Here is a 20217-nt window from a genome sequence, read left to right as displayed (position 1 = left end):
CCCACCTCCCCGCTCCCCCCGTTTTCTATTTCTATTGATGGCTCTCTCATTCTCCCTGTCTCCTCAGCTCGAAACCTTGGGGTCATCTTTGACTCTTCTCTCTCCTTCTCTGCTCATATCCAGCAGATTGCCAAGACCTGTCGTTTCTTTCTTTACAACATCCATAAAATCCGCCCCTTTCTTTCCGAGCACTCTACCAAAACCCTCATCCACACCCTTGTCACCTCTCGTTTAGACTACTGCAATCTGCTTTTTGCTGGCCTCCCACTTAGTCACCTCTCCCCCCTCCAGTCGGTTCAAAACTCTGCTGCCCGTCTTGATTTCCGCCAGGGTCGCTTTACTCATACTACCCCTCTCCTCAAGATCCTTCACTGGCTCCCTATCCATTTTCGCATCCTGTTCAAACTTCTTCTACTAACCTATAAATGTACTCACTCTGCTGCTCCCCAGTATCTCTCCACACTCGTCCTTCCCTACACCCCTTCCCGTGCACTCCGCTCCATTGATAAATCCTTCTTATCTGTTCCCTTCTCCACTACTGCCAACTCCAGACTTCACGCCTTCTGTCTCGCTGCACCCTATGCCTGGAATAAACTTCCTGAGCCCCTACGTCTTGCCCCATCCTTGGCCACCTTTAAATCTAGACTGAAAGCCCACCTCTTTAACATTGCTTTTGACTCGTAACCACTTGTAACCACTTGCCTCCACCTACCCTCCTCTCTTCCTTCCCGTTCACATTAATTGATTTGATTTGCTTACTTTATTTATTTTTTGTCTATTAGATTGTAAGCTCTTTGAGCAGGGACTGTCTTTCTTCTATGTTTGTGCAGCGCTGCGTACGCCTTGTAGCGCTATAGAAATGCTAAATAGTAATAGTATTAGTAGTAAGGGAAGAGTACAGCTCATGGAGTGTGCCACCTTACTGATTTCAGTTAGGTGTGTAACTGATAGTATTCTATAACCTGTGTGCACATAAGTACTAGGCACTCCCTTGACCTGCCCATGCCCTCCCAGTTCCACACCCCTCTTATAGTTGCACACTATGGATTTTGTGCGTTGAATTTGTAGGATATCAGCTAAAGGCAGTTGTACACGTAACTACAAATTAATGCTAGTTAGAGCCAATTAACCCAATTATAACTAATAATTGATTAATGCCAATTAGCAGCTAATTTAACAGTTACGTTTTGCACGTAAGTGGCAGTGTTCTATACTTTGCATGCAAAACTTGGCACGCTGGTTGTCAAATTGTGTGCACAAGTTTTGTACAGTTAGGGGATTAGTGTGTTTGCCTGTTCTACAAGAAAGGCTTCATATTTCTGCTTTCTTTGAATTACTATTGTGTGCTAAGTATAGCTTCATAGATGTGCTTAATGCTGCTTAGCCTATTGCTTCATATGCACAGTGCAGAATATTTGTAAATTTGGTTGCAAACAAGGAAGGCTGCATGTGATGGAAAAAATGTCTTTTCTAAATGCAGTGATATTTTCCATTGGGCAATCAGTACTTTTGTCAATGAAGTTTGCTAAACATTCAGTGGTACACCCCACAGTGCTACAAAAGAACTGGAAAAGCCTGGCACAACAGGATAGAACATGAAATTGGTTTTGAAAGACTCTCTTAAATACTGCCAAAAATATAATGCATGTTGATTTCAAGAAAAAGCTATTTGCACGGCCTTAAGTTTCCAATTTTAATATTTTTTTTCCAGTTGCTAATGAGACAGAACCCCGAATTGTCCCTTCTTCTTCCAAGCCTAAAACAAGACAGACAACTAAAACGCCCTACACACGAGCTGGTAATTGAATTTTTATTTCCATTCAGTTCTTTAAGATAGCACCTTTTAAAGCCTAGATCACTTGAGTACTCTGAAATCATGTAGAACAACAGAAAAACCATACAAGCATCTGTAGATGATCTGCAGGCGCATGTAAGTTGCCTGCGATTAATCTCTTCCTTAACATAAAGCTCCCACCATCAGCCCCAGGTTGCCACAGGACCTCCTAGGAATTTGCATCTTTTCAGCAATCTGCTCTGAATACAGATGGAACAAGCAGCCTTCTGTTCTTACTGCCCACTATTCACTGCTGTCTTCAAACAAAATAAAGCTGATTGCATTTGCAATGGGGATACCCAAAGGTTAAAGTTCAAATTTGGGGCCCTCAAGCAAGATAGCAGAAAGGGCCCCCAAGCAGGGGGATTCACTTCAGAAAATACAAGAGCAGGCTATAAGTGAGCCACCTCCTTGCCGCAGCCTGCTTGAATGAATTTATTCCACCAGAATTTATTCCACCCTCACGGTGAAATTATAATGGCATTGCTTTTCTCTTCTGGATTTTTTTTCTTCCTCTTCTTTCTTCTCGAAACCTGAATTTTCCAAAGAAAGAACTGCTAGCCAGGTTTCCAAGTCTGATACTTTTACCAGTGTTGAAACTGCTCAACAAAAACGATTTTATCTTTCACTTGAATAGCCATTGTAACTTCAGAATCTGAGTAAGGAAATGTAATTCATTAAGCTCTGGTATTTCAATTTCAGTGCCAAATGCAACACAAAAGACTTCTTCTTCTGTGCCCAAAACCACCGTGAGGCCGCACTCAAGATCTGGTAATTGAATTGTTTATTTGTCTGCTTTGGCATTGAAAAACAGAAGTTTTGTGGGAAAAGCTTTCTTTATTAATCCGTGCACAGTAAGAGCTAAAACATCCATACCCCCTTTATCTCTCCTGCCTATGTCATTTATGGAAACAAGAAAAACAAGAACCCCCTCTGGGAAAGTGTATCTATCAAAATATCAAATCACAAACTCTCCCATCAAGAACAAAACTAATGGAGTGGAGGAATGGCATAGTGGTTAACCAGTGCTTCTCCTTGTGATCTTGGGCAAGTCACTTAGGGCTTCTAGTACAAATCCACGCTACCGATTCTCGGTGCGGCAAATGAGAGGAAGCCCATTCAATTCCTATGGGCTTCCTCTCATTTGCCACCCGGGAATCGCTGGTGAGGCTTTGTAAAAGAAGCCCTTAACCTTCCATTGCCTCAGGTACAAACTTAGGACCCTGTTTACTAGGGTGCACTAGCATTTTTAGCGTGCGCTAAAAATTAGCATACATTAACGCTACAGACACCCATATGAATACATGGGTGACTCTAGCATTAGTGCGCACTAAAAATGTTAGCACGCCTACAGCACGGCTTAGTAAACAGGGCCCTTAGATTGTGATCCCTCCAGGGACAGGGACATACCCAGAGTACCTGATTGTAATTCACCTTGAGCTACTACTGAAAAAGGTTTGAGCAAATCTAAATAAATAAATAATATGAGGGTAAAATTACACTTCCCAAAAATGTGTATATAAGCCCTGACTCTTCGTCTCCTCCACATTTTGGATGTGTAATTTTACCCTCATTAGTTTTTTTTTCTTGGTGGAAGAGTTTATGCTTTGATATTTTGGTTATAGGGCATCATCGTATCTGGAGTTTTGGGAATCTCTTCTCTAACCTTGTGAATCAAAGCAGCGCTGCGGTTACTTGTTATATATGCATTCCAAGTCAACTCCTTACAAAAACGGGTGAAGCATGACTTCTGGGGTAGGGCAGGGAGGGGAAACAAATGTTTTTCATCAAAGTAAAGAGGTATTTACAAGGAAAGGAAGGAAGGCATTTATCTGCAAATATATTGAAATTACTAGATAAAAGTGAACCAAAAAAGATAATGATGGGAATAAAGTGTGATGAATTTGAAGAGAAAATGTATACTTCTCTGAAGCCACTCACTTTTACTGTGCTCTGTTACATTGTTTTTTCCAAATTCCCTTGTCCTGTGCCTTTCATCCTGCTCTGCCTATCCTCAGATAAAGCTGGTCACTTTTCTTAATTCCTACATGTATAGCATTATAGGATATCAAAAGTACTCCATATATTATATTTCTCTGTAACTATGATTATATAGAGGAAGGGAAAAGCCTCAGAATCACAGCAACAAAAAAAAAAATTACCTTCCTTCCTGACTGTTATTCAGATCCTATTATCCAAAAAATACAGTGGGGGAAATAAGTATTTGATCCCTTGCTGATTTTGTAAGTTTGCCCACTGACAAAGACATGAGCAGCCCATAATTGAAGGGTAGGTTATTGGTAACAGTGAGAGATAGCACATCACAAATTAAATCCGGAAAATCACATTGTGGAAAGTATATGAATTTATTTGCATTCTGCAGAGGGAAATAAGTATTTAATCCCTCTGGCAAACAAGACCTAATACTTGGTGGCAAAACCCTTGTTGGCAAGCACAGTGGTCAGACGTCTTCTGTAGTTGATGATGAGGTTTGCACACATGTCAGGAGGAATTTTGGTCCACTCCTCTTTGCAGATCATCTCTAAATCATTAAGAGTTCTGGGCTGTCGCTTGGCAACTCGCAGCTTCAGCTCCCTCCATAAGTTTTCAATGGGATTAAGGTCTGGTGACTGGCTAGGCCACTCCATGACCCTAATGTGCTTCTTCCTGAGCCACTCCTTTGTTGCCTTGGCTGTATGTTTTGGGTCATTGTCGTGCTGGAAGACCTAGCCACGACCCATTTTTAAGGCCCTGGCAGAGGGAAGGAGGTTGTCACTCAGAATTGTACGGTACATGGCCCCATCCATTCTCCCATTGATGCGGTGAAGTAGTCCTGTGCCCTTAGCAGAGAAACACCCCCAAAACATAACCTCCATGCTTGACAGTGGGGACGGTGTTCTTTGGGTCATAGGCAGCATTTCTCTTCCTCCAAACACGGCGAGTTGAGTTCATGCCAAAGAGCTCAATTTTTGTCTCATCTGACCACAGCACCTTCTCCCAATCACTCTCGGCATCATCCAGGTGTTCACTGGCAAACTTCAGACGGGCCGTCACATGTGCCTTCCGGAGCAGGGGGACCTTGCGGGCACTGCAGGATTGCAATCCGTTATGTCGTAATGTGTTACCAATGGTTTTCGTGGTGACAGTGGTCCCAGCTGCCTTGAGATCATTGACAAGTTCCCCCCTTGTAGTTGTAGGCTGATTTCTAACCTTCCTCATGATCAAGGATACCCCACGAGGTGAGATTTTGCGTGGAGCCCCAGATCTTTGTCGATTGACAGTCATTTTGTACTTCTTCCATTTTCTTACTATGGCACCAACAGTTGTCTCCTTCTCGCCCAGCGTCTTACTGATGGTTTTGTAGCCCATTCCAGCCTTGTGCAGGTGTATGATCTTGTCCCTGACATCCTTAGACAGCTCCTTGCTCTTGGCCATTTTGTAGAGGTTAGAGTCTGACTGATTCACTGAGTCTGTGGACAGGTGTCTTTCATACAGGTGACCATTGCCGACAGCTGTCTGTCATGCAGGTAACGAGTTGATTTGGAGCATCTACCTGGTCTGTAGGGGCCAGATCTCTTACTGGTTGGTGGGGGATCAAATACTTATTTCCCTCTGCAGAATGCAAATAAATTCATATACTTTCCACAATGTGATTTTCCGGATTTAATTTGTGATGTGCTATCTCTCACTGTTACCAATAACCTACCCTTCAATTATGGGCTGCTCATGTCTTTGTCAGTGGGCAAACTTACAAAATCAGCAAGGGATCAAATACTTATTTCCCCCACTGTATATATGCACAAAAAAATGCTTAGCTTCTGAAAAAGTTGCTGATGAACTGCTGTTAACTGAAGAAAATGTTTGTCCCAGTTCCAGTGATGGCCATTGTTTCACCTAGCTGCTTCCAGGAAGTAAGGATCTTAAAGGATATCATATCTCTAAGGATCTCAAAAGTTCATTGGCTTACCAGGGCCATTGCCAACAGTTTGCAAAGTGTTTGTAATCTTTTGCACTCAAGAGCAATAAGCTCCCATCTGTGTGAGGACTAGCCTAATGATTAGTGCAATGGCCTCAGAACCAAGGGAACTGGGTTCAATTTCTACTATAGCTCCTTGTGACCACGGGCAAGTCATTTATCCCTCCATTGCCTCAGTTACAAAATATGTATCTGTATTTAATATGTAAACTGCTTTGATTGTTACCACAGAAAGGTGGTATATTTAATCAGGGATGGCCCAAGGCAATCTGCCGCCCGAGGCAGGGATGAGATGATGCCTCCCCCGCTCGCACCCAGTCTGGCATCTCCCCCCTTCCCTCTTCAACCCTCTTCCCCTCATTTACCTTATTTTATTCTTTTACAAAAGGCGGCAGTGAGTCCCATAGGATGCCCTAACGTCAGCACTGACCTCTCCACTCTACTGTGTTACATCAAGTTATGCCAAGAGGCGGACGCAGTAGGGAGAAGAGGCTGGTGCTAGTGGCAGGGCAGTCTATGGGAATCACTGCCGCTGCCACTGCTGCCTTTTGGAAAAGAAAAAAAAAGGTAAATGTGGGGAAGAGGGTTGAGGAGGAAAGGGGAGGGTGCCACCTGAGGCCCCTGCCTTAGTGGGCCTAATGGTAGGGCCGCCACTGTTTCAAATCCCATCCCCATCCCTTTTCAATATTAGATTCTCTATATCTTACTGTTCATCCTACACCCTGTAGAGTAGATTCAGTAAATGGCACCCACAATTAGGCCCAAAGAAATCTGCATGCATGGAGAACGCTAAGGCCCCACGGGAATACACAGACAAAAGAGAAAAGTGGGTGATGGACCATGGGTTCCAGAGACTGAACAGACAATCTTGAGGTAAAAAGTGTTTATTGAAAAAAGACTCGACACAGCGCTGTGTTTTGGCCAACAGGCCTGCATCAGGAGTCTAAAAACAAATATACATATGTAGGTAAAAATCACACATAAATATATATACAGTAAATAAAGACCAACCATAACATACATAAGTGAAAAGAGCCAAAGGCTGGTGTAAATGATGGCACCTAACTATTGTCAGTTGGGCATAGAAACCGAAGTATTCTATAACTCCACACCTAAATCCTGGAAATGATCATGCCCCAAAGAACAAACAAAGCAAAAGAAGAACTAGGCTTTCCACACCCAAACAGAAACACAAACAGCAAAGGTAACACAAAAGTCCAAAAAATCAAATAGTGTGGTGCAACAATTTATTCTGATATCAATGATTCACAGCAGGTATTGATGACTAGACATGGGCTGTGTTTCGTCTACAAGGGCCTGCCTCAGGAGTCAATACCAATGATATTACTAAATCAGTGAATTCTTACAGGACTCAACAGTGAAAGCACCAATGGGGCACATGTTATACAATCTACCTAATTATAGCACTGACTGCCAGCATGATGTCCAGTTAACGAAAGGATCATGCTCCACCTATGCTCCTCCCTTGGCCACACCCCCTATGGAGTTGCAAGATGAATTAGGCATGCAGGTTATAGAATAGGGGCACAGAGCGCATATTCATGTAACCAGTAATTACTGCCAATTACCACTTGTTATGGCCAAATATTGATTGTTATCACCATCTTTAACTGAGTATCTGTGATCCATACCCAACATTGCGTGCCTAACTTTGGGTGACCTATACAAAATTTGGGGGGAGGGTGTATCATATAAATGTCAAGGAAGTAATGTTCAAATCAAGACAGGAGTTAAATGACCTCATGGCTGTTGATGTGTTACGATGAGTAGGAGTCGTATTTAGACAGCATCCTCAGTATTGGGAAGTAAGGCCAGTGCAGGGCAAACTTCTATGGTCTGTGTTCTGTGAATGGGAAAAGAAAGATCTGGTTAGCTGGCGTGGTACTTTGACAGCAACTCCAGTTGTTGGGCAGACTTCTATGGTCTGTGTCCCGAAAATGGCAAATGTAGATTGGAATCAAGAATGCATATTTATATCACATTTACTATGTTGAAATGTTTTTTTTTGTGAGTAAATATATATGTTTTAAAAAAGAGGAGATTGAAAATTACCCCCCCCCCCCCCCACACACACACACACACACACTTTGTGCTGGTTAAAATGAAAAGGGTTAGACCACAAAATGGAAAGTATGAAAATACTTTAACACGTGTACTTTGCACCTGCTTGAAATCATCTGAAATTCATCCTATGGAGCCATGCTCTGTCCTTCCACTGTTGTCCATTGTGTATCCTGTCAGCCAGTGCAGTTGATGCTTCTTGGACATGAAACAGACAAGCTCCTGTCTCCTCTGTCTGAAGATCATCCTCCCCTTCCTTATTCCTTTACCATAGATCAGTATCGTCTCGGCTTGTGTAATTTCCAGCTCTGAGACCTGAGACTTCTAATGGAACCATGCCCAGACAGGTCTCATGTCAGATTTATTTTCTCGCTAGAGCAAGCCACTTCTACACAGACTGTACTGCAACCTTGGAGTTCAAGAAGGCAGATTCTAGTTAAGTTTTCATGATGTCCTTCTAATTCTAACCAGAGCATGAAAGCTTTTTGCCTTCAGTACCAAAACATTTCAAACATCTGAAATTCCAGATGCAGAACCTGGTCATTGATCTGGAGTTCATCAGTTTCTCATTTGAAGATTATTTTATTCCTCTGAGGCAGTTCTGCATGCTGCCTTTTCCTAGCAAATAAGCTTCTAGGAATCCATTGTGCATAGCAGAATATATCCCCTTTCAGAGTCTTCTTATAATGAAAGGAGCACATTTTTGTGACCTGCAGAAGCCAGGGAAATCGATGCAGTCCCAATTTTCTTCAGATGGAGGAGAAGCAGTTTACTTCTAAAATCGAAGGAATCAGTTTCACCGTTGCTCAAACAAAGTTCTGCACGTACAGATGTATTATCCCATTCCATAAAGTTTACTGAAGCAAATATGTAAAGTGGTAGGAAATAAAAATCCCCTTACAGAATTACAGTCTCTCAAAATTATGCAATCCAACAAAAATACACTCCACAGTGGAGTTTCCAGATGTCCCTTCGGCTTCCATTGCCTCCAAGGGTTTCCTGGAATTAAAATGGGCTTCTCTGTTGCTAGTTCAAATTTTCCTTTGTACCTGTAAGTGTGGCAGTCCCTCTCCTTCCAATGGTTTAAATGACAGATTTCTCTTTGACAAAAATAAAATATTAGTTAGCTGTGGTTTTCTAGTATGCTGCTAGAGATACTTAGGAGCCTTTTTAGTAAAAAGAGTGATAAAAGTTTGCACTTAATGGACACAATTCTATATATGGTGCTGAAACAAAGGAGCGCTAAGCGCTATTCTATAAACAGAGGTCCGAGTTGGGCGCTGTTTGTAGCATAGCACCTACCACCAGGATCCACACCTAAGGACTTACACCAACTGAAACCTGGTATAAATCCCTGCACCTAAATAAGTCACGGATCAGGTGTATTCCATAACAATGCGTGCAAATTATTGGAATGCACATGATCCGCCCATTCCTCCCATGGCCACATCCCCTTTTCAGATTTGCACACTAGAATTTGTATGCAACTTTATAGAATATGCCTGGCAAGATGTGCCTGTAAATTCTAATTGTTGCCATCAGAGCAGATAATTGATTACTAGTGCCCAATTATCAGCACTAATTGGTTTGTTATTCAATTCAATTGTGCACAGAATTTGTGCGTGCGCCCAAATTTCCACAAGCAATTTTGAGTACCATATATAGAATCCAGGGGAACTTTCATTAAGTTCAAAGCTTGTGCGGAAACTGCTATAAGCATTACAAACCTCTTCCCATACATAGGGCAAGTCCACATCAGGGCACCTTCTTTAAGGCACCCCAATGCTGTGTATGTTGTGCCTATTCTATAACAGCATCTAGGTACCCTGATTCCGTTATAGAATACTAGCATAAACCCATGTTGGTTCGCCTAAACATAGGCACTTCCATTTATGCCAGGTCAATGGAAGGCATAAATGGGCACAACTAAGGATGCAAACAAATACAGCGAATATGACAACAAAGCAACACACAGTCAGTGATGGTGTTGATAATGCGTTTGATTGGAGCTCACCAAGCGACTTTGAAAGTGAAAGTGCATGTAGCACTCATGCTAACATTTATTTCTTATCATGTGGTTTATTGTAACTTGGGTACAGTTTTAAATAGTGGCAATGGACTCCTGATGCAGGCCTGGTGGCCGAAACATAGGCCCATGTCGAGTCATGCTTTGTTTTGAATTAAAGTTTTATAACATGATCACTGACTCTGTGTTGCTTCATTGTCATCTTTGCTGTGTTTGTTTGCATCTACACTGTTTGCGAAGACTGTTTCTTATGTTTTGCTGCCTCACAATTAAGGATGCCATGCAGTGCTTGTAACTTATTTGATTCTATAAGTTGCACACGTAAGTTAGAGACAGGCCCTTGCACCTCCCATGCTCCACCTATATGTAGACTTCCCTCACAGTTATGCACCATAGCACTATCTTATAGAATAGTGTGTTGTGCACATACACACACACATAAGTGCTGCTTTTCTGTGCACCTATGTGCCCGAGGTGCCTAAAACTGTATCCACCCAGATACAAAATTGCCCTTATAGTTTCCACATGGAAATAATCTTAACCCTGCACAAAATGTGTCTACACCATCTGCAGCAGTGACAGCACATGTGGTAACGTGAGCGAGGGCGGGCCCGGAGTCCTGATAAATGGATCCACACAGGGGAAAATTCTATAAATGGCGCTCAAAGAGGAGGGCGCCTTGTAGACTAGCACTAAGTGTCGATTTTGGTGCTCAAATTTGAGCGCCAGGACTTATGACTGCTGAAATCAGGTATAATTTCTGGTGCACAATTTGGGTGCACATCTCCAGTATTCTATAACACTGCACTTTGAATTCAGCCAGCGGCATCTAACAGCCACATTTTACACTACGCACCAAGGGTCTTTTTCAAGACCAGTACGTAATCCATCAGAGATTCTATTCTAGAAAAAGTCTTGTCTACTAATTCTTAGAAACTAAGTACCAAGACTCCTGAAGAAGGCACTTCATGTGTCGAAACAGGGTACCTTGTAGAGTCCTCCCTCAATAAACCTTATATTCCAAACCTTGGATGTCTTCAGTCTGTTCTTTGAAAAGCCTGGTTCTGTTCTCACTCCTCCTCTGCTCCTGAGACTATCTGCGGGATATTGCTGTTCTTGTCCACCTCGTTGGAATTTCTGCTCCTGCATAGGAATAGCCATACTGGGTCAGACCAGTGGTCTATCTAGCCCAGTATCCTGTTTCCAACAGTGGCCAATCCAGGTCACAAGTACCTGGCACAAACCCAAATAGTAGCAACATTACATGCTACTAATCCCAGGACAAGCAGTGGCTCTCCCGTGTCTGTCTCAATAGCAGACTATGGACATTTCCTCCAGGAACTTGTCCAAAACTTTTTTAAACCCAGATACACTAACTGATATCACCACATCCTCCAGCAATGAGTTCCAGAGCTTAACTATTCATTGAATGGATTGACTAGGTTGATACCCTACAATAAAGATTTATCAATACCTACTACTGATCTGCTTTGTTTGTTTCCACATTGGAGTTTGCGGATCATCGGTCTTCTTGTTTTCTGGGAACAGCTTCCCCTCTGACAGCATGACAGGCTGGGACCTAGCCCAGCTTTGCCTGTTGGTGGTTTTATTTTGTATGTGGATAAGATTGAAAAAAGATTAAAAAAAAAAAAAAGAAGATGCAACCCTTTCGCTGTTTTAGGAGGTCCATGTGTTTCACCCAGATTTGAGGTTTGGGAGCACAGCAGTCCATTCCTCCAGGCTCCAGGACTCTCCCAAGGCCTGCTCTGTGTGACCCGCATGGTTCAGTAACCAACAATAATCAGGACCAGATTTCCTCATTTCAAATCTCCTCCCTGCTGAGAAACCTAGAAAAGGAAAGGTAAACAAAAGGCAGTATTATTGGATTTCAGAGCCCAGGCCAAGGGCAGCTTCCTTCTGCAGAACAAGAGTTTATTGTTGGTAGCATTTTTATTTGATCTCACACTTAAACATGCCAACTTGTGCAGCATAGGGATGCACACAGAACAGAGGAAGTATTGGTTTCATCGGTTAGAGTACTAATTTGTCCAAAAATTTTAAATCAGTGTATCATTGGGATAAGCTGGTTATAGGGACTCCTTGTATTCGTGCAGAGATGTTAACATAACATTATGAGAATCAGGTACTTAACAATGGCTTACTATTATAAATGCAATTAAAAGAAAACATTAGATTGAAACCTGAGAGCTTTAACATTTTTTCCTGTGTCTACAACAAAAGATAGCATGTGGAAACTTGCTGCTTTTGTTTTGTGGATAGCAGTGTTATAGTACAAAAATGCACTTGCCTTTTTTATTACTACTATTTCAAAGACAGGTATTGAATAATGAGTGAAGGACTTCACATGAGAGAAGGACTTCTCTCATGTAGAAGCTCTGTCCAGAGTCAGTCTAAATGTGCCAACATTGTTCAATTCAGCACACTATTAGCTGCCAAGTTCATACAAAGTTAATTATGTTCAATGGAAAATAAATCTGTTGGCTCAGGTTGCTTGCTATGTGAATTATTGCTACCAATAATTACATATTAAGGGCATTTGCTTTAAACTTTGTTGTAATTTGTTTATCCAGTCCTTACATGCATATAATTTTGCTTTTTAAACCCATAGGTGAATCCTAAGGGTGGTTGAGTAATTAGGTGTAAATTGTGTTTCTGACTTTACTTGTTTTGAACTGCTTTGGGTCCTGCTGAACTGTACAGCTGCAGTCTGGAATTTTGGAAGAGGGAAATGAGAAGATGATAATTAAGTTTTGGATGTATTATGTATATGTCAGTTTTTAAATACATGTCTGCCAGAACTAGTTTTAGACGTGACTGGAGCCCACAAGAAAAACCTCACTCGTTCGCTTTCAATCTGCAGAATAGCGGTGGCAAATCTCCAGCTTTGAGATGGGCCACCCTTGGCATCTCTGAACTCCTTTACCTTTGCTGGCAGGGATACCAAGCCCTGCCAGCCAAATAAATGGACTGCTGCTGTTTCTGGCTCTGAGCAGTTTCTGGCTCTGAGCAGCATGCCAGGACTTCTTGCACATGTATACATTTATTCAGCACCCCCAATCATTTTGAAAAGTTGGCTTCTATGTTGCTACTAATTGGGTTTCTGCCAGGTGCTGGTGACTTGGATTGGCCACTATTGGAAGCAGGATACTGGGCTAGATGGACCATTGGTCTGAGCTAGTATGGCTTTTTTGTGTTCTTATGTTCTTAAATCTCATGCCAGTGTACTAACGGTTTCTATGACATGCGTTAACAATTCCTGTGGGCTAACTCATGTGCTGCCTGCTTAGCACACTGTAGTTAAAGGGTCCCTTAGTATTGTGTAGAAGGTTAACCTTTCTTCCCACTGGGGACAAGGGGAAACTCTCTCACTCACAAAAATAATAGAAAAACACAGGAATAGACCCATGGAGGGTAATTTCATAGCAGGTCACCTAGGTTGGAAGTCCACGTAAACACCTATTTTGAAGCTATTTAATAAAAACACATAGCAGGTAACTCTATAAGGAGCTGTCTAAAAATAGATGGTAAGTACAAATGTAAATACCAGTATTCATTTGTGATTGTTTGTGAACACATATGTTTGTAATAACTATAATCTGGCTACGTTCTAATCCGTAAGTACACGCATATCTTTGATAGTGCCAGGGGAGGACTGACCATTCGAGCATCCGGGCAGTGCCCGAGGGCCTGGACGCTCTAGGGGGCCCAGAGGCTCTGCCCGGATGTCCGCCGTACACTACAGTCCTCCCCAGTCCTACCTTTAAAGGTGCACCGCTGGTGATCTAGTGGCCTCTGCAGGGGGGGAACATGTTCTTTCCTGCCCATTGTGCTGCCGCTATTCCCCCTGCCCGGCACCGCCGTACTTTAAAAATGATGGCTGAGACTCCATGCGGAAGTCTTGCAACACTGTCAAGACCCACAAGACTACTGCGGGAAGTCTCGGCTGCCATTTTGAAAACACAGCGGCACCGGCAGGAGGGGGAATAGCAGCATCATAGTGGGCAGGAAAGAACATGATCCCCCCCCCATCACAGAGACCACTGGACCACCAGGGCCCTTCAGGTAGGACTTGGCAGCGGTCCGTTGGCTGCAGCAGAAGGGAGCAGCAGCGTAGCTGTAGGAGAGGTGTCGGGCCGAGGGGCCAGACCATCCTCAGTGTCCGGGAGCCCAGACCACTCTCAGTCCACCCCTGGATAGTGTTACTTTGTGGGTGAGCATTCACCTGGGTGCAGTCTAGGCAGAGCAAGGGTGGGACACATACTTATGCACAAACCTTATACATGGTGCCCGAAAAAGAGACCCCCCCCCCCCAACATTCTTCCAAATAACCCAAAAATGTCCTACTACAGCAGAATCTTCTGCCTGAAATTCCAGACATTTCTGAGTGCTTTATTCTTCAACAAGGTGGAGCTCCAGCTTATTGAGCTCGTATAACAGTTGAGCTCTTATTTAATGAAACCCCAGAATACATTGAGCCAATAGTTCAGTGGCATCAAGGACTTTGTGAATGTGTCAAGGTTGAAGGAGGACATTCTGAACACAAATCATGAATTAACTAAAGAAAAAACTCATTATACTAATGTATTTTCAAAGGTCATACTAAATGACTAAACGATTGCAAAGTATTTTGAAACTATATAAGGGGTCCCGTTTATTCCAGGCACCATATAGAATGCTATAAATTATGTGCATATTTCCTGAATCTAGGCATGAACATTTACACCAGCTGTATGGCACACATGCTTTAACATGTACGCCATATATATCCAGTTACATGAATATTCTATATAGGATAATAGGTGCTTACTTTACTTTATAGAATAGGCTTCCAACATGTGCCACTTAATAGAATTCCTTCCAAAAAAACTCATTTTATATAGATCATAAAGATCAGAATTGAGACATCCAGGTTGGGATGTGCTCAGTTCCGATGCTATTTTAGAAGAGTCTGCTAATGCAGAGCCTTTCCTAAAATACCTGCAGAGTGCATAAGTAAATACCAGCACGTTCAATGGGAGCAGCAATTTCACAAATATACACATCGAAAAATGAACAGCTCGGACCTGACCAGTGTACACACCCACCGTCAGACATGGCCCCCTGCCCACCCCCCACCTATGTCTTAAAATTATCTCTGTTTTGTGAAGGATGGGAAGGTTCAGAGAGAAAGTTCCAGTGCAGGCTGCAGGCAGCCTATGAGCACTGCTGCTGCTGCTGGGCAAAGACTGGAGTAGAGATGATTTTAAAGTACCGGGGGGGGGGGGGGGGGGGGGGGGGCTACGTCACAGGATCTGACAGCTTCCACGTGGAAGTAGTGATTTCACAACTTCCATGTGTATGCGGCATTACTTCTATGTGCAGCTGCACCATTTTACAAACTCTTTTGTAAGTGCTGCCAATTAAGTAATGAGGCCACAATTTTAACTTGATTTTGTTTTGGAGCTGAAAATAAAGTACGTGGGATTATAGAGAATGACTCATTTAATCTCTTGTGTAAAGCCCTGGCTGAATTGAGCACTTTTATTTTTCTACATGTGTGTACCATGGGAAATGCATGTGTACATTTTTGTCCTACCCAAGCCACGCCCAAACCACACCCCCTTGAGATTTCTGTTTGGTGTGGATCATCACATGCAAATAGCGGAGTGTGGGCGGAGCATGGGGAGGATGCACAGATATTATGTAAATTATAGAATCCTAAAATCTGTGCACATTGTATCACACACCTTGGTGCAGACATTTATACCAGGAATAAGGCTGGTGTAAGTGATCACGTCTTACATTTACATACGTATAATGTGTAGGTGGGCGGTGCATGGGCAGAGAACGGGCAATTATAGAACAGTGTAATCTCTGAGACTGAGGTGTGATCATTTACATCAACAAGGGACAGAGAAAGTTCCTGTATATAATATGTAAACCACTTTGGTTGTACTACAGAAAAGCAGTATATTGATGTCAAGGAGAGAGATCGGCAGCTGTTTGGGGTGTTGGGGACAGTCGAGGAGAGGGATCAGTGGCTGTGTGGGATGACAGGGACTGTTGGGGAGATGGATCTGTGGGGCAGGTTTGAGCACTGCCACAGACCTTGGGTTGACAGCAGGCACACTACTGGACTGCCAATAGTTCAACTGCTCTTACCACCTCCTCTTGAGGTAGTGGTAAGTTTGGCTGTGCTATCAGCATTGCTGACAGCTAGAGCACAATAATGACTCTTAGGCTAGCTGCCACAGTCAGCCACTCCTTCTGCCCATGTCCCATCCTCTTCTGTGTTGAGCGGTTAATGCAGAGATTTTACTGCAGCAGCTGTCTTTTTAATGCAGGAGTCAGTAGCATGGGTCTGTGTTACTGTCTACTACATACACAGTAGACCCTGTATTAGCTGCTTAACACATCTTAATAAAAGAGCCTCTTAGGTTCATAAATGTTGGTGAATTTCAGACCTAAATTTAGGTGCCTAAATAAAGAGCCAAACACCTATTGAAAAGTAATCCTTTTACGGCTAAGACAGAAGCTCTAAGCTCTAGTCCTCAAGCACCAGAAACAAACCTGGTTTTCGAGATGTCCAAAATGAATGCTTATTGATTTGATTTTCATGTGCTTGCTCCAAGAATTGAAGCTTAAATTAATACCCTCAGTACAATCATATATTTCCTTAACATATAGAAAACATTTTTGGACCTTCAGAGGGTGGAAATCTTAGTACTTCAATTAAACTATGATTTATTTCACCATACATCATCATCACTCTAGTTTTTTACTTTAGCACATTTCAATTTTATTTTGCTTTTTGTTTCCTCCAAATTTGGGCAACTTTACATCTGTTGGTTACTCTAAAAGCCTGTGGGTCCTCAGGGATCAAAGCTGAGATCCCCTAACTATGGACAATTCCTTCAAGCAGTAACATTGTTAGACAATGCCTATGCCTTCCTATTGACGCTGATGTCTGAAAGAATCATAAGCGACTGTACATTCTAGTTCAGACATTTTTTTTGGACTACGTTCAGCACATGCTATGTCATAGGTATTGTATTATCATACATGACTGCTTCCAAGGCAGATGGAGGAACTCTTAATATAGCTTTTATAAAGCATTTCAATGTAATCCTTTCCCCTTTCCCTTGAAATGTTTTATATTTGCACTGCATATCTGGATATTCTAGAGAGGATCAAGTAAACTGTAATGAGCCATTGATACCCGGTACGGTTCAGAGTAACACTGTGGTGATCCCCACTGTCTGCATTTGTTTCCACAGCTCCCAGTGGAATAATCACAGAACCTGTTATGTCTAAACTACCAGTCCCTCCTCAAAGACCTAAGGCAACATTGGGTAAATGTGGCCACATCACTTTCTCTTTGCTACTGCTACATTTGCTATAACTTTCATTTCTCCATTTGGATCAGAATGCGTTATGTCAGAGTGCTAACACCTTTCGCATCCTTTCATTATATTGCCTTCCAGAGTACAAATCAAACCTCATGAGGTATCTGATCTCTTGCAAAGTTGAAACCTTAATCTTTCTACATGCAGCTTTCTTTCCCCTCCCACCTACTTATTTTTCTCAATTATAATGCAAACTGAAGCATCACTAACTTTAAAAAGTAATCATAGCTAACAAAAAAGTCAGGGTCGATATTCAGCCAGCAGTGCTCAGTGTTCTGTTGACCACCACCGAAGTTCTACCTGGAAATTCAGTGCTGGGCCACGGGCGGGCTTTAGCATTGAATTTCAGGTTTGCAGAGCCGACTAAGGCCTAGCCAGTTAAGGGGCCCTTTTACTAAGCCGTGTAAGTGTTTACGTGTGCCCAACGCACGTCAATTCCAAGTTATCACTTGGCTTTCGCATGGCCTGGGTGGTAATTTCATTTTTCACACGCATCAGAAAATATTTTTCTTTTCTGGTGTGCGGGTGGTAATCGGCATTTGAACGTGTGCTGACCGTTATTGCCCAATTAGCGTGTGAGACCTGATCACTAAGTCAATGGCTGGCAGTAAGGTCTCAGAGCCAAAATGGACATGCGTCAATTTTCATTTTGCCACATGTCCACTTTTGGCCCCCCCCCCCCCCCCCCCCCAAAAAAAGGCATTTTTTACAGGTGCGCTGAAAAATGATTCTGTGCGCAGCCAAAACATGCGTCTACACTACCGCAGGCCACCTTAGTAAAAGGATCCCCACGTATGATATTCAGCACTTAATCGGCTATGGAGCACCACATAAAGATAAGACTGACTTTTATGTGCTCCTATTTATGCGGTTACCTTGGCTGCTTAAGTGCTGAATATCGGCACTTAACCAGCCAAGTTCTGACTCCACCCCCAGAATGCCCCCATAATAGTCAGCTTGGAGATAGGTGCCAATTGGACATTTTCTGCGGCCCCATCCAGTTAAGTACCACTGAAAATGACTGGTTAGCCTTGAACAAGCGATTTAACCAACCAGGAACTGTTTCTGGTCATTTAAATATCGACCCGGTCATTTTCATTTTCACTTTCACGAAGGTTGGTGTGCTCAGTATAACCTGGCATTGCTGTCCCTGGAAGTGCAGCAATTAATTCTGAGTTCTTTTCTTCAGGCCCCTACAAAGTCCGTTCACCTAGACCCAGAACATCTGCAAGACCTTGGATTAGACCAGGTAACTGCTGCCTTTCATGTAGCCATGGGACCTTCATGCTTTAGACTTTTTCTGTTTGTTGCCATACAATACAACTAACAAGACCAGATCTTTCTGAGGTTATAAAGGAAGGCTATGGCATATTTTTATCCATCTATACATCCATCCATCCAAAGAACAATTTCTTGCCTGAGATTTACCCTGTTGAAACTGACCTCAAGCTGATATGGATGAGATAATTTTCAACAGAATCAAAGTTGAAAGTGCTCCAAATCCATATATATGCTTTGCCTTCAATTATTTGTGGGGTTTGTGAGATTTGTGAGTCATGGTTCATTTTTGACAGATCATTAATATTGTTAGGTTAATTTACAGTGGATGTTTAAGGAACTTATGGACCTTTACTTCTCCACTGATTTAATGGCAGAGCGATACATTTCAGCTCCAGATATATTGTGATTATAAGATTCTATCAGACTGCTTTACTTAAAATGTAACTTCCGAACCATATGCTGATGTATGATAAAGAAATAATAATAATCTCCATACTTTTAACTTTGAATTATTTATTGAGGAAAAGTACTGTGTTAAGATTTAATGAACAGTTTGAAGGTAGGGATTTCCAAACTGGATTCAAATGTAATGTATCTGCCTTTGGTTTGACGGTTGTTGCTTTGAAAGATTTTCTGTCCTCTTGCAAAACTTTGTCAGCCAGGGTTGCTCAGCATTGGACTTGGTTTTCTTTGTCTTCTGTGTCTATTATGAAAACAGTTGTAAATTGTTTCAGCCACTTCTGACTCTTTTCTCTTCAACAGTCGATGGAACAACCCAAGGATCTATCAGAACAAAACCATTGGATGAGTCCAACTGGCTGCCAGGGAACACAAATAGTAGGTATATTTACCAGATTTTTAAGTGCCACAGTTTCAGGTGGCAACAGCAGAATGTCAGCAATTTTTCTCTCTTTTTTTGGCAATTGTGATTTATTTTGTCACTTGAAGAGGTGAATTCCAAAACCTGATACATACATAAAAAAAAAAACCAGACTGCCTTTATAGATAGCCTTAGGATGTGTGAAACTTGTACTAAAATGCATTTATTCGTAAGGTATATGGTATTCAGTGAAAAGAATTTTCTAATGTTGGCTAGAATTCTTGAAAATAAAAACTTGCATTTATGCAGCGAACAGCTTTTCATACTTAACAGGTTTTGGAACTCACCTCTTCGCTTGAAGACTGGCCATAGAAAAATAACAAAGAGTCAGAATGTACTAGTGTACCAGCCCCCTTATTAGTTTTTACCCTGGGTAAATTATCAATTTGTGGTGTCTATGGCCAAATAGTTACTTAACCCTCCATTGCTCCAGGTACAAAAACGTAAAACTGTGAACCCACTAGGGACAGAGAAAGTACCTGCATGTAATAAATGTAGACTGCTTTGGTTGTACCACAGAAAGGAGTATACCAAATCCCATGACCCTTTACTCTCTTAACTTCTACTCACAGCACACAGAATGTATAGGGTTCCCTCTAATGAGTTTATACCTTTATGGATATAATGTTAATAATATGCACAATATGGAAATAGGCAAAAAGAGTACTGGAGGCAATGGTTGTCTTTAAAATAAAAAACCTCCCTTTCAGCAGGCACTCCAATAGTGAATAA

The 20217-nt window shown here is 42.2% G+C and overlaps 1 protein-coding gene across 49 annotated transcripts in view; it reads left to right on the top strand.

Annotated features, from left to right (window-relative positions):
• ABI3BP (ABI family member 3 binding protein) overlaps positions 1–20217 on the top strand; it is a 477114-nt gene that overhangs the window by 315911 nt on the left and 140986 nt on the right. For 48 of the 49 annotated variants that reach the window (XM_030204105.1, XM_030204134.1, XM_030204107.1 and 45 more), the window contains 5 exons: positions 1712–1798; positions 2537–2605; positions 17196–17270; positions 18514–18573; positions 19368–19442. In XM_030204105.1, the coding sequence (XP_030059965.1) occupies positions 1712–1798; positions 2537–2605; positions 17196–17270; positions 18514–18573; positions 19368–19442 (366 nt within the window). The remainder of the gene's footprint in view (positions 1–1711; positions 1799–2536; positions 2606–17195; positions 17271–18513; positions 18574–19367; positions 19443–20217) is intronic. The other variant, XM_030204108.1, reaches the window with a different exon arrangement.

Source organism: Microcaecilia unicolor, chromosome 5, assembly GCF_901765095.1.
Source record: "Microcaecilia unicolor chromosome 5, aMicUni1.1, whole genome shotgun sequence".
NCBI lineage: Eukaryota > Metazoa > Chordata > Amphibia > Gymnophiona > Siphonopidae > Microcaecilia > Microcaecilia unicolor.
The sequence above is the reverse complement of the archived record's forward strand: the minus strand, read 5'-3'. Positions and strand labels throughout refer to the sequence as shown.